This window comes from Physella acuta, unplaced genomic scaffold, assembly GCF_028476545.2.
Source record: "Physella acuta isolate Inbredline_101_S28 unplaced genomic scaffold, ASM2847654v3 ptg000889l, whole genome shotgun sequence".
In the NCBI taxonomy this organism is placed as follows: Eukaryota; Metazoa; Mollusca; class Gastropoda; family Physidae; genus Physella; species Physella acuta.
The window spans coordinates 244,543-258,812 of record NW_026732406.1 but is presented as its reverse complement, the minus strand read 5'-3'; the positions used below and the strand labels follow the sequence as shown (position 1 = coordinate 258,812).

The window sequence follows — 14,270 nt, the reverse complement described above, 5'->3', positions numbered from 1 at the left end:
AAGGAAACGTGTAAGTGTAACATTAGTAAAGGAAACATGTGTAAGTGTAACATTAGTAAAGGAAACGTGTAAGTGTAAAATTAGTAAAGAAAACATGTGTAACATTAGTAAAGAAAACATGTGTAAGTGTAACATTAGTAAAGAAAACATGTGTAAGTGTAACATTAGTAAAGGAAACATGTGTAAGTGTAACATTAGTAAAGGAAACATGTGTAAGTGTAACATTAGTAAAGGAAACATGTGTAAGTGTAACATTAGTAAAGAAAACGTGTAAGTGTAACATTAGAAAACATATTGTAAGTATAACACAAGTAAAGAAGACAACACACAAGTTCACCGTTACAACAGCCCATTTATTACATTTGTTGCTAAAAAAAACCTCTGACAGTAGCTAACATTGAAATGTCCACGCTAGAATTCACGGGAGCACAAAAAGCGTTATACTGAGATGAGTATTGAAAGATAAAGTAGACACTCAATATCATTGAAAACAGTTATAGCCACTCAATATCATTGAAAACAATTACAGTTGCAATTACTATAGAAAAAAAATAAGATTGCTTATAAAAAATATGAAAAATTTAATATCATTAGAATGTAAATACGGCACCCAATGGTGAAGATAAAGCTAAGGACTAAGCACTTAAAAACTTCAAGATGAAACCTAAATGTCATTTCGCTGCCTGTAATTGAATTATCTAAACAAAAACAAATGTACTAATTCTGGGATCAATTTCTCTCATCATTAAGATGACTAGAATTAATTCATGTACACATTTTCTCCAAACAAATGTATACATTTTTTGAATTGATCTTTACTTCTGTGTTTGGTATTTTAACATGTTTGCAGCTGTGGATTAGCACAAATTAGGTTTACTAGTCAGCTGACCTCAGAAAATTAGTTTTTTTTTTCATTCTGTTCAAGCAAGGAAAGGTAACTCACAAATATGTCACTTCTTCCACTAAGTATCTGAACAAGCAGGTAGATGTGTTATTTGGATATAGAACACACAGGACAGTAAGAGCACACACAAGAGGCAACATGTTTCAGCACAGATCATTTCTTCTACAACACCAAACCTCTCCACAGAAAATGGCAGTCTTTTCATGCCTTTACAACTAAACATGTTTTGATTACTTGTTTAGTTTGATTTTGATGAAATTGTATGTTCAAACTTTTGCAAAACAGCCCAACTGTATTGGATATAAAATGTAATTGTATGTTCAAACTTTTGCAAATAAGCCCAACTTTATTGGATACAAAATGTATTAGAAAATACTTGAGGATAAACATGCAGATAGATTTGAAAAAATAATTAACTGTGCTAGCTCACGCACAGACAAAAACTTAGCAAATGAGCAGTTGCGTCAGACACGTGTACCTAAGTCTGAACTCTGAGCAAACAGTATAACAAAAATAGTTTTACAACATCTTTAACTAAACGTGTCTGTGCCTTAATGCTAGCACTGAGCAAACAGTATAAAATAATAATAACAGCCTGAAAGCAACAGCATAGACGCCCCTGTCCAACTATCTTCTCTTTCATTTATAACTGATTGAACAAGTTGAATGTGCTTTGATCTTTTCTCAAGTCAAACGCTCTTCTTTATTAGAAAGGTTTAATGACTTGTTTTAAAAAAAAAAGTAGAGTATGCTGTATTGCTCATTGACTGCAAAAAGTACACCCAGGCACCTAATCTGAATGCTTGAGGTCATTCTTGTAAAAATTAATGTATAATTTTAAAATAACTTACAACAAGACCCTAATAAAATAAAAAGCAAACCCTAGACCAAGCCTACAGTTGCATAGAAAAGGGAATAAGCTTTGCTCCACTTAACAATGTAACTTCAATGAGTTCATACACAACAGCTGTGGAGTGGTCAACCAAGTACAACTGACTTCCCCATCTGTTCATTAAGTACATGTGAGAGGTAAGTAGCTGCACTCTACCTTTCTAATGCAAAGCTAATTATGTATTACACCTTTCTATAACGGAAATGGACCAAAATAATAGTTGACATAAACAGTCAAGAAATTGATTCAAGAAATTAGAGTCCGCTTTGAACAAAACAATGAAAAAATTGTTTCACCACTACAAGCTCTTTCATTTCTATTAATTTCTTCCTTTTGAAGGTAAATGTGTGCCAACAAGGAGTAAAAAAATAATACAGTTACACCCAAAATTGATAATTACAATGTGTAAAAAAAAAACCACACATGTAAATATTGCTTTTCCATAAATAATTAAATATGTAAACATTCCCTGGGGTACAAAAGTGGTTTGCAGGTAGACACAACCTCTTAGGGTGGTGTGGTGGAGCAGTTAACTTCAAACATTGACATTTGAAGAGTCAAATAGTTATTTTCTCTATCATTTACATATTCAATGTAGTTCTGACAAATTTAACCGTATGAAATTTTAAAGGGGGATTTTTCACCGTTGCCACCCTTTTTTAAGATGTTGGATGCAAGGGGTATAAAAATAGTCCAACAGCCATTTGTTACTAGGTTCTCAGGAGCTTTGAATGGATTAGCATTCTTACCCTCAAGGGATTGAATACACATTAGTTCACAACAATATTTCAAATACCAAATAAAAAGTAAAGTTATCAAAAAATTAAATGCTGACACTTTACAATTGTGCTTAAAATAAAAATACTGACACTTTACAACTGTGCTAAAAATAGAAGCAATTAATACAAGACATGTCACCAAGAGAATAGAGCTGGGATTACATCACTGTATATAAATAAAAAAATTCAGATGTACAACAGTGTAGACAATGACTAGAAGTATACACAAGATTACATGAAGATATATCACATTTAGTCAACAATCAGCTGCCCAAATTAGTAGAGTAAAAAATAAAATGGATTATAGACTAGACTGTTTGATCTGGCCTGCCCTATAGTCTCAGTTATTGCACTACAATGGTAACTTCATTGACCTAGCCTTTAAAAAAACAATGTATTAAAATAGAATTAGGAGACAAGTTTGAGCAAGTACCTGGCCAGTACAGGCATGGTGCCATCTTACCCTTGTGCAGGTGGTGTTAAAACTAACTTGCATTGTCCTCTGATGGTAGGTCACATGGACATTTACTTAATTAATTAAGTGTGAGGGCCTATGAGTATGTTATGTAAATAAGCATGGTTGACCCTCTTATAAATGGATGTATACATTCCATAATACTTTATATTAAGAATCAGGATAAAAGAGTATTTAAAGCACATTCAAATAATCACAAATGTGATTATTGCATTCATAACTAACAACTTTAAAAATGTTAAAAATACACAATACATTTTTAAGAACAATAAGTATAATAAATGATCTTCTATGAATGATTATGCCATTAAATAGATGACAAAATATCTTGTTTTCTAATTCTAGACCATGCACTGTTATAGGCTTCACACAGTAAAAAACCGGAGTTTCTCTCCAGGTATTTTTAAATATTGCAATGTAAAGAACACAACTGTAAAAAAACAAACCCACACCACAGTGTATTGCATAATAAATGTAAGACAAAAAGGAAAATACACCTTGGTATATACAAGTTAAAAAGCACAAGTTGTATCTTACAGAACAGAATGGCACTATAAGATTGTATAAAGATATGAGCTGCAAGGAGCTAAAGATCTTAAAGAAACAAACTCCATGAATCAATTTCAGGGGTTCAAGGGGAATACAAATGTTAAAATACAGGAACACATTATTTTATGCTTAAAAATTGATTAGTTAAACAAGAGATTAATAATAAAAAAAATTAATGTACAGAGATTCTGCCTTTGTAAATGTTGAGAAAATACCTCAAAAAATTGATCACACAACAAAGTAAAATTCACGTCTGTAAGCAATAATTTTAAATACAAAAAATTATTTCAATTAAAAGGAAAAAAAAAACTTATCCCTGGCATAGTTGTACATTTTAGTTTCCAGGGCTGTAGCTTGAATGATTGATATACATATATATATAAATATATATATATATAAAACACAGGCTATTCCTTTCTAAGATATGTTTTCAGAAAACAAAGACTGGTGATATTAAATGTATATTCTTGCATTAAACAAACTAGGACTAACAATCAACAGAAGAAAAGCCTACTCTCTTTAACAAAAGTTACAGTAAATGAAGGTTAGTACATAGTAAGGGTACACTGCCACCATTATCCTCAGCGTCTTGACACTGTGTACTGCCGACTCCATCCAGTATTCCAACATTGTGGTTGTTGTCAAGGTGATTCAGTGTGCTTGTAGACAGTCCTAGACCTAAGCATTGGTTTGAGGAGGGTAATATTCCTGCAGTGGGGCGTTAGGTTGAGAGCCATAGGCGGGGGACCCATACTGCTGGGAATCATTGGTAGCCAGCATGGGTTGCTGGGTAGGATGCAAAATAACTCCACCAGAGGATACGGTCTAGCAGAAAAAAAAATTATTAAAACATTAGGAACTGTGTAGAAGAAAGAAAACTCAACTCCAACTCTTCTGGTAGTGAAAAGCCAACAAGCTGGACTTCTTAATGGTTTTTGGCCTAAGTACTTGTTGTAAAGGAAGCTAAAGCTAATTATGTTTAATACAATCAGGTAAAGAAGAATCATATCATGGAAAAATAACTTAAAAACCTTAGCTCCAATAAAATGTCAATGGGTATAGGAATCTATTCTGTATAACATTAATAAGCCACGGAAGTATGTCTGTTTATTCTATTTTCAACTGAAATGCAACAGGGTTTGTATGTTTACAGATTTTTTAATTCAATTTTGTGTGTGATCTTCCACAGGGGCTGTCAAGAATTACCCAAAAATAAGTCAAACCAACCAAACTGATGTTTCCAGGACTATTGCAATTACTCTATTTGTAGCAGGGACCTCAGCGAGGATAGTATCAAAGGTATTCGAGAGGCCCATTAAATATTTAAAAAATCATGCGCGGTGTAATTAAAATCAATTTGGTTTTAAAATTAGGACTGTTTGGTTTTTTCGGACTTTAAAATAATGTGGATGTATATCACGTTTTAGTATTTTCGGTAACAATATGATAGAAGGATTCTCGTTAACTTGGTGGCCTCCATTTATTAAAATGTATCTTTTACTAATCTAATACAAATACAATTGTTATGTACAAGCACCATTTAGCACTAAGTTAAAATGTACTCCTCATATTCTAATCTAATTTTTTAATAATATATTTCTTTAAAAAAAAAACCAACATACCTTGGCACAGCAAGTGAGGTAACAGCACACAATAAACTGTGCAAACAGAGCTACCCAAACCAGGATGATCACAATAAATATGGACATGATGAAGGCATAGATTGTTTCAAATGTGTCACATGTCTCTTGGAAACTAGTCACCTGACCATCTGGACCCCTAAAAATATTTACAAACATATGAGACATCTATAAAAGAAATACCCACCAAAGAATTGAAAAAAAAAATGTAGAGGCTACCCACTTGCATGTGCACTTGTTGTCACCAACAGTTTCACAGGATGCTGAGAATATAGCTGCACCAAATAGAAGCAGGACTACTGTTAGGCCAGATACGACAATCAGAGCACCCATCACCAGCAGGGACAGGATACAGAACACCAGGGAGGTCACATACTGTTGCAGATATGGGCAGATACAGTCTACACAATGTCACATGCACAAACATTTTTAAGCTTGTCATCTGAGTATATTACACAGAATAAGATAGAATTGTCTGCTGCTAAGTAATGAGGTTTGGATAGACCACATCAAGCTGTAGTGTAGATGATGGTTTCTTATTAAGCTGACATTGCCTGTCAAGGCAGGTTATGCAGGATAACTTCATGGCCTAGATAATGACATTCAATACTCAAAAAAAAAACACTGTCTCCACACCACTAGTTTTAACTAGCCCGGAATTATTTTCACGTTTTACCGGAATAATTTTTTTCCACTACCCCTGCGGCTAAACAACCCATATCTTTTTACCTGTTAATTTAAACCCCACACTTTATTGATAAAAATTAATCGTAATTGAATGCCACACTTATATACATTTTAAGGAATTATTTATTCGTTGAAGAAAGAAAATTAGGCCTACTTAGTTTTAAAGAAGAAAAAATAAAGAGCTGATTTTTTCAGGCAAATATTACGCTTCTGTCGGGAAAATTAACAATAAGAATTACTTTTCATGAGTTCTTATTCATAGAAAACAAAAGTACGTCCATTATTCTACAAAAATAATGGATCAGATTAGTCTTAGTATAAATATGTTAATTTTGGTTAATTTTATAATGCGGCGACGTAAACGTTCAGACGCGGCCGCTATACAGCATTCGGCAGTGTTATTTTACACAATTTTTTTATATAAAATCAATCTAGCGAGAAAACTACAAGAAGTAAATACAACAAAAAATGGCTGCTCTAGCATTATCATGACCTAGATTTACGATTAAAAACTTGGATGCTGAAAAAAAAAATGAATTAAATAGGGAAAATTTTATCGGACGCTGGCCTGTCGACTGCTGGGAGTGTCGTTACGGACTTAAAGAGTTAAACACTTGCCAGGCAGAGAGAATACTCCTGTCATTGAGGTTGCTGACCAGCGCTACAATAAAGCTTATAAATCTCTATCGTTTAAAAATTCAAAATCTCGTTAGCCAGGAATTATTTTGAATGCAATAATCACATTTATGATTATTTAATGGGCTTTAAATACAAATATTTTAGCAGCAGAAAAAATTAAAAAAAACAAACTAACTCACCATGCACTTGTTCTGGACTAAAGCAGCAATAACACCTAAACACCCAGGAATGATGTACTGAAAGTGACAGAGACATACAATTGTTACGTTTCATGCACTTTATATTTAGTCATATAAACAAATGGAAACGTTGATTAGAGTACAGTAGATATATCAAAAGTATAAATACAATTATATTAATAGATTAAAAAATGAGCAAGCAGCACAAGGATTTTAAAATGGTAAATTGTATGTTGAAGTCAAACCACCCCAGTACTAGTAACTTAAGAGCAGCTTTCATTTTTCTCCTACAGGAGGGGAGAGGGGGCAGTGCCCCCAAAGAGATGCATGAAAGTAACTGTGCACAAGAGAAGTATCACACTTAGCTGACACTCAACTTAAACCTCAAGAGCTGTGGCAGCCAGCTCCATGTGTCCTTGGCACAAAAGGGAAAAGATGATGATGAACTTAAACCTCAGGTTATTCCCTTGTCCCTGGCATACATCAAAGTACCATACATTTTGAATTAAAAAATAATAGTAGAAAAACTTACTAGAAAGCCTAAAACCCAAAATGGAAACGATTGGATAATCTTAAAAGATTCAGACCAATCTTTCTCATCATTAGAATCTTCTCTAGTTGAGTACTTTGTTGTGAAATCAGTTGACTTGACCTCTTTCTTTATGGCATCATCAAAAAAGTTAGCAAAGAAGTACAAAAGAAGAGCGAAAGCCACACCTAGGGATTAAAAAAAACAACAACAGACACTTTACTTGTAAGGTCAATGCTAAAAAACAGTTTGATTGATTCTAGGTGGGATCACATGGCCACATAACTAAAAAAAAATAAGCCAAGCCCAACCAGTCCAATGCCATAGTTTTATTTAATTTAGTAATATGACATGCTACACCAAAATCAAACTAGTTGTATGTGTTAAGCTCATGTCAAATGAGAGAACTAATTTTGTATACAAACAATCTGAGTAAAAGAGTCTATTTCTTCGGCTTAATATCAGTCAAATGGGAGAATTCATGGCTGCTAACATGAACTTCGAGAGTTCTAACCCCCGGGAGAGAATGCTTGTTAGCTGGAGAGAAAACTCCTAAATCAAACAGTTGTCGAGACCCTTATTTTAATGATATCTAATCTACAGTTTTGATTTTATTTATTTTATTGGTACACTTTGTAGGCATAAATAGTATGAAACTAGATACAGTGTAAAGAATATAGAACATATTATATAGGCCTTATTTTTTCATCACCATAAAAAAATCTCAAAATATTATCACAAATTTAACAGCATAATTATTTATTCTTTTTATTTAAAATTTAGGCAACTAGTTGAAGTTGGGGCATGGATCATGTTTTAATTGTAGCATTCTTGTATACAAGAATTTGTAGGGCTCAATGTCAGGGTAAAAGATTTAGTTATACAAATACAAAAGTAAGGCCCAAGAAGCTCCAAATTTGTATTGTGCCACGGAACTAGCCAAGGAGTTGCATTTGACTCAAATTTGGTTTAGAAGAAGATACATGATCTAGCATCCACAGACCATATACTTCTTGCCTATACTAATCATCCGGGCCAAGATAGCTTTTTTATTGCAAAAATCCACAGCGAGATAGTTTTTTGTTCCATGCTTTTGGTGGAATGCTTATAGATGGATATATCATGAGTGTTGTATGTAGCTCTTTTTAAAAAAATTGATATTTTTTTTAAACAAAGAAAACCGTAACAATGTTGCTCATGTTTTCTTGTTAGCTGGAGAAAAATCTTGGTAGACGGGTGATTGTGAGTTCATAATGAGAATACTATTTTAGACTAGGTCTAGCCTACATTTTTAAAAGTGTAGATTTATATTAAAATTCTAAACATTTGTCGCTCACTCTCGCTGATTGAGGGGTCACAGTCAGTGCATACAAAAACTTTAACATAGATAATAGACTGAGCAATAGCAATATGACAAACATGCTTAGGGTCATTGTGAGTTCATATAAACTTGTAAGTGGGAGAAATATTTAGCCACATTGTTAATGTAAGGCTAATACCTTTCTATTCTTTAGCACTTTGTATTGCTGTACTAATAGAAAGCATAGAAGTATATAAACAATTTACAAAGTGTACTTTATTTTTTGATCAGTCATTTTTATTAGGCCTATAAACATTACAAAAAAAAAAAAAAAAAATCAGCAAAATTTACAAAGTCTTCTAAAACAGAACTAAATCTACTAAAACATACTTTATGACACCATTATTCACACAGTGCATCCACCCCAGTTCATTAGCCTTCCATAAAAAAAAAATAAATTTCATTGGCAACTTCTTCCAAGCCACATTTACAACATGTCACATCCTCATCGCATTTTATCTTTCTTAGGAATGCCAAGCAACAGAAACAAATTTCAAATGCAGTGTTCCGGGTGGTTTTTGAACAGGATGGTATTCTAAGTCAAGACAAAAAAAAACAAGCTGACAAACACACCTGACAAACGGAAAAATTGCAAGACATAACAATACAAATGAAAAGTCTTTGCATTCTGCATTAAAGTTAATTGTAAATAGCAGACAACTTTGTATTGACCACTCCCCCCAGCTTAAGACTCAGGTGTGGGTAAGATAGGAGACAAAAATGTTACATGGCCAGTGGTAGTAAAACTACATTTAAGCGGATTTTCTTTTGCTGCTCAACATTTACGTGCAGTTGAGCGTATTTAATTCAAACACAACCAAAACATACAAAAAAGCTTAGAAAACACTAGATCTACCTTCATTATTATGCTATTCTTATCTTTCAATTAAAAAATCTCTAAAATACCGCTTCAATATCAAACCAAACTATGTGAATATTTAACTTGAAATTATTAATTTTACACACATTACAAGCAACTGGTAATAATTTATGGTGTTTATGAGATGTGCTAGGTGAAAATGATCACCCCATCAATAATGCCATTTTATTTTTATTAGGGCCTATAGGCCTAATATTTTTTTGGTGAAAACGAGGGTGCGGGAAAAAGTGTGCCGCGCAAGAATCCAATCAATTGGCTAGATTTATGACTAAGTATTTTTTATGTCTAACCTTATTATTGATGATCGTTTTTATTATTTTTTTTTAACTGGAAGTATTGCAGGTTTTGTAACTTGGTATAGGCCTACTTACCCTTAAATCAATTTTAAAAGTATAGCATGCTGATTGTGTACATTAGTGTACAAAGATAGTAATAAACAAAACACAGAAATATAAAGTTCCAATAGGGCTTGTTAGTAGGTCACAACTTCTCGTTCTCGTACTTGCCAGCGATAGTAGATTTCGAGACCGTAGACTTACAAGCCCTATTGCGATGTGCCACACCCCCTCAATAACGCACATCTATATATAATTCTTGGGGACATTAGAAAACAAGCTGTAAGCGTGCCTTGCAGTCTCCTCTCTTCCTCTCTAGGCATATCACATGGTCTAGTGAGCTGTGGTTCACGCTAAATGTTTACAAACGTAGAGCTGAGTTTAGTGACAGCTATTAGGGGCAGATAATTTAGTTTAAAACAATTTTAAACTTAGGGTAGGTAACTAAGAGGCTGCTGCTTTCAGGGGGGGGGGGGGGGGGGGGGGTAAGGGTTGGGGGAAAGGAGGGGGGGGTATCGTCCTTAACGAGCTACTGATAGTGTTTTAAAGCAAATTTTTTCAGTGACAGCAGTGTTACTGTCGAATTCACAAATTATGAATTACTGAAAAGTAGAAAATAAAACAACTAAATAGCGTGCATGATACGCCGCGGATCGGCTCGTGTTTATTATTTTAATATTAGGCCTAAGCTGTTTGTTTATCTCACTTTACAATAGTAGTAGCTTTTCTTACTAAATCTAGAATTTACCCAAATTTCAAATTAAACATGACTACTGAATGATAGACATCCATATTTAATCCATTAGGGACTAATTTTGAAGTTTTTAGTTCGTTTTAAACTAAATTACTTAATTTAATATTTATTGACACTCACTGCCATGGACAACACATCTCTCCATGACAACTCTTCTTACCCCTGAAGGCACTTGAAGCTAAAGAGAACCACAAATGCGGTTAGACTTTTTAAGTGGCCATGTACCCAGAGTTCCCCACTAGTGATCATCAAATAGCAGTCACGTGGTCAAAAAAATAAAAAAAATTTGGTTGTCATTTTTTGGCCACTCTTATAAAAAAAAGGGTTGACTATATTTGATTTATTTTTTCATAGACTGATAAAACTAATAATGCTTTAGTAGGGAAATCAATTTTGTAATAGGGAAATCTATATTTAAAAAGTTCTAGTATTTTTGATGAAACCAACTTTTAAATTTAGCCTTCATTCTCCAACGCAAATTTTAAAATGCTTTTCTGGCATATATAGCCCTGCCACCTATAGCTTGTTGTTATAACGTGAAAGTCCCGCCATTTTGCGCGTGGTAAACATTTTAAAAACTAATTAGTAGAAGGTCTCTGGAATTTGGCCGAAAAATCGTCGGAAGTCAAGCGTCCGGTCCGGGCGCCATATTGTTGTTAGCAACCGGCCACGCCTCCGGGTTAGCGAGAAATACTAAATAGTAGGCCTAATAATAATTAAAATTAATTTTCAAATTTTTATTAGGGGCCTACTTATTTGGGTAAGATTAAGATTTTTACTAGATCTAGATTCTACTAATTAAAAAAAAACAAACAAGAAAAGTGTTAAGTTTTAACGAAGGTCACAGGTCAAGTATTCTTTCTTTTATTTCTTTTAGTTTCAGTCAAGTTCAGGGGGGTGCCACAGGCTGACCTGACTGGAATTTTTTTCAGTAATTTACTAATTTTGCACAGAAATTTAAAATATGCTAAATTGGCTTAGTTTACTAGTGTGCTGGCTACTAGATCTAGATCTACTGATACATTTTTTATAAAAAAATTATTTTGAAATTTTGATTTTCGCCAAAATGCCTACTGACTGATTAGACCGATTAGGCGTTTCGCGTCTCGCAATTTACCAGCACCCCATTGCACATCGTTAGCTTACCTCCAAGAACAACTAATCCTGAAATGCTTCCAAGCACAATAGCTCTTGATTTAATCATTTTGATTACGGGAATGCTCAAATTCAAAAGGGAGTATGCTCATGCACTCACTTTGGAGTGAGATCTAAACTAGTTTTCTAACAGCCTGTGGAAAAAACAAGTGCAACAAAAATATTAGTTTCGGCTTTCCAGGAACGATAGCCAGATAAAATCTATGAAAGCTAAAAGCCAAAAAAAAAAAAAAAATAAATAAAAAAGACTGAAGAGAAAAGTATTATGCTATTACCCACTTAGCTTTAAGCAGTGTTCTTACAATCTGATAATCGATTTAAAAAATCTAAATAAAATAAATTATTTTAATTGGAATGTTTAAATTTCAACTTTTAATTTACAATTTATGAAGAAATGCTAATAATTTGATACTACTATTACTAGTTTCCGATTTGATGATTCATTTTTAACTTTTATTTCCAATGCCGTGATTTTAATGTAATTTTTATAAAAGTTTTACACGTGGCTTTATATATTATTAGACTAATAGTTTGGATACTTTCTGGAGCTGGAACCTATGTGGCTGCGAAAACATAAAGGACAAAGAAATGTTATAAAGCCAATATGGTAAGTCAGACTTCCTGGGGAAAGGCTCATAAGCATTAGCCAATGAAATGTGTTTTCCCATGCACTCACGTGATAAGAATAATAAGATGTATGAAAGAACTAAATAATGTATGAATCCGTACAGAATGTGTCATACTATCCAAATGTCACACAATCGCAGGATAGAACCAGTGTATAACAATGGTTTCAATAATCAATTTCTACAATGGACGCTGACAATAATGAAATGTCAAGTCAGGATGACAAATAAGGGTCTATAACTGCTCATTTATAGACAGTTATATTTTTATATAGGATAGGCGTGTAGATAGACCGAAAAGAGACGAGTGCAAAAAAGGCACCATTACATTATGTCAATAAAGCGGGAGTGAGCTCCCCTCAATTTGCTCGTATATTCTTCTATATAACAGTAACAGTAAGGGTTCCAGTGTAATCAATCTACACAAATATAGAGGTTTGTGACAAACCGCTCATTTTTTTTTGTGGAACATGCTTTATGTGAATAAGATACACAATTATCACATTCTGAAGGGTTTTGAGAAATTCGAAATTGAGGAAAGTCTCTTCTGGTTACTAGATCTAGAAATCGCTCAAAAATTAATACAAAACTATGTACAGGAACTAATAGGCTACATATAGGCTATATGCGAAATTACATCCATCTAACTTAATAAATGGTTCTCAAGTTATGGCAGTGTGAGGCTGTAGCTGACATATCAGTATTCAGTAGCGAGGTATGAAGCAAGCAGCGGATGTAAGCGGAGTTCTACTATGACCTGGCACTCATAACAAACAAATCGTCGTGAGAAATGTTAGTTGTTGATAGTTTTGAGAACACAATGTACGAAAACTAAAATATATTTTTTTTTAATATGTCGGCTTTTGGATCGTCTTAAACATTTTATTTAGATTAATCTCCAAAACCGCTAACTGTTCTGAAAAAGTGTCTTAGAACATATATATATATATATATATATATATATATATATATATATATATATATATATATATATATATATATATATATACGCATATACTTGTACATAAAGAAGACACTGAAATATTGCAACACAAGCTACTTGAACTATAAGCTCTTTAGTTAATGGCTTTAAATGTTATACTGCAGTCTAATTAGATAAATATGTTTTTATAGCCTACGCGCTTTGAACGTTTCAGTTTTAAAATTAAAAAAAAAATGATTTTCAAGTCAGGGATTACATCAACGGTTTGATGAGAAGGACTAGTGTTTAGATCAGTAGTATTTATTTCCAGTTCTGTTTACATATTAAGTAGGTTTATAGAAATAAATCTAAAAAAACAAAATGCCTACAATCAGTGGCGTAGCGAGGTCGGGTGTCACCCGGTGCGGCACATAATGGTGTCACCCCCCCCCAGAGGCATAGAGACCCTTCCCAGGGACAAACTTTCAAATTTTAAATTTGCTTTTTAGATTTTCTCTATATATTTTGCTATTTTTTGCCTTGGTATCACCCCCCTAAATGGTGTCACCCGGTGCGGTCCGCACCCCCCTGCCCCCCCCCCTCGCTACGCCCCTGCCTACAATAAGCACATACTATGCAGCGCATACCCCATCCGAAACAGTACAAGCTACCTTAACCTTAACCTAAACCATAAACCTAACCAAAAGAAAACTGAACTGATACTCATTTAAAATAAGCAATACACGAAGAACTAATTTTAGCTAAACTTTATTTCCCCATAATCCAACATTACTTCCCTTTTCTTGTTGGTCTACAATGAACCAAACCTAAACTTTGTGTGTTATGTCCCTTGTCGGCGACTGCTACAATGTATTTAACGAACGACTCGCACAGAGTTACACAATGTTCTGAGCTGTTCTGATCGGGAATCACGCTCATAGTACATAGAATAGAGGGGTAGGGGC

General features: G+C 33.7%; 1 protein-coding gene across 1 annotated transcript; it reads right to left on the bottom strand.

Annotated features, from left to right (window-relative positions):
- Positions 1–332: 332 nt before the first annotated feature.
- Positions 333–11,939, bottom strand: LOC131952700 (uncharacterized). The gene is made up of 6 exons (XM_059315473.1): positions 11,749–11,939; positions 7,277–7,461; positions 6,745–6,801; positions 5,463–5,614; positions 5,222–5,378; positions 333–4,424 (listed from the first exon to the last, which is right to left on the bottom strand). Exons 1-6 carry the CDS (start codon positions 11,804–11,806, stop codon positions 4,278–4,280), a joined length of 756 nt encoding a protein of 251 aa, XP_059171456.1. The 5' UTR covers positions 11,807–11,939; the 3' UTR covers positions 333–4,277.
- Between the last annotated feature and the right edge of the window lie 2,331 nt (positions 11,940–14,270).

What these genes read in the sequence shown, in the direction of transcription:
- LOC131952700 (XM_059315473.1), bottom strand. Translation starts at nt 11,806, where the DNA reads ATGATTAAATCAAGAGCTATTGTGCTTGGAAGCATTTCAGGATTAGTT. An exon ending in GACAACAAGTGCACATGCAA is followed by an intron (nt 5,379 to 5,462) that starts GTGGGTAGCCTC and finishes AAATATTTTTAG; the next exon opens with GGGTCCAGATGGTCAGGTGA. An exon ending in ACCTCACTTGCTGTGCCAAG is followed by an intron (nt 4,425 to 5,221) that starts GTATGTTGGTTT and finishes TTTTTCTGCTAG; the next exon opens with ACCGTATCCTCTGGTGGAGT.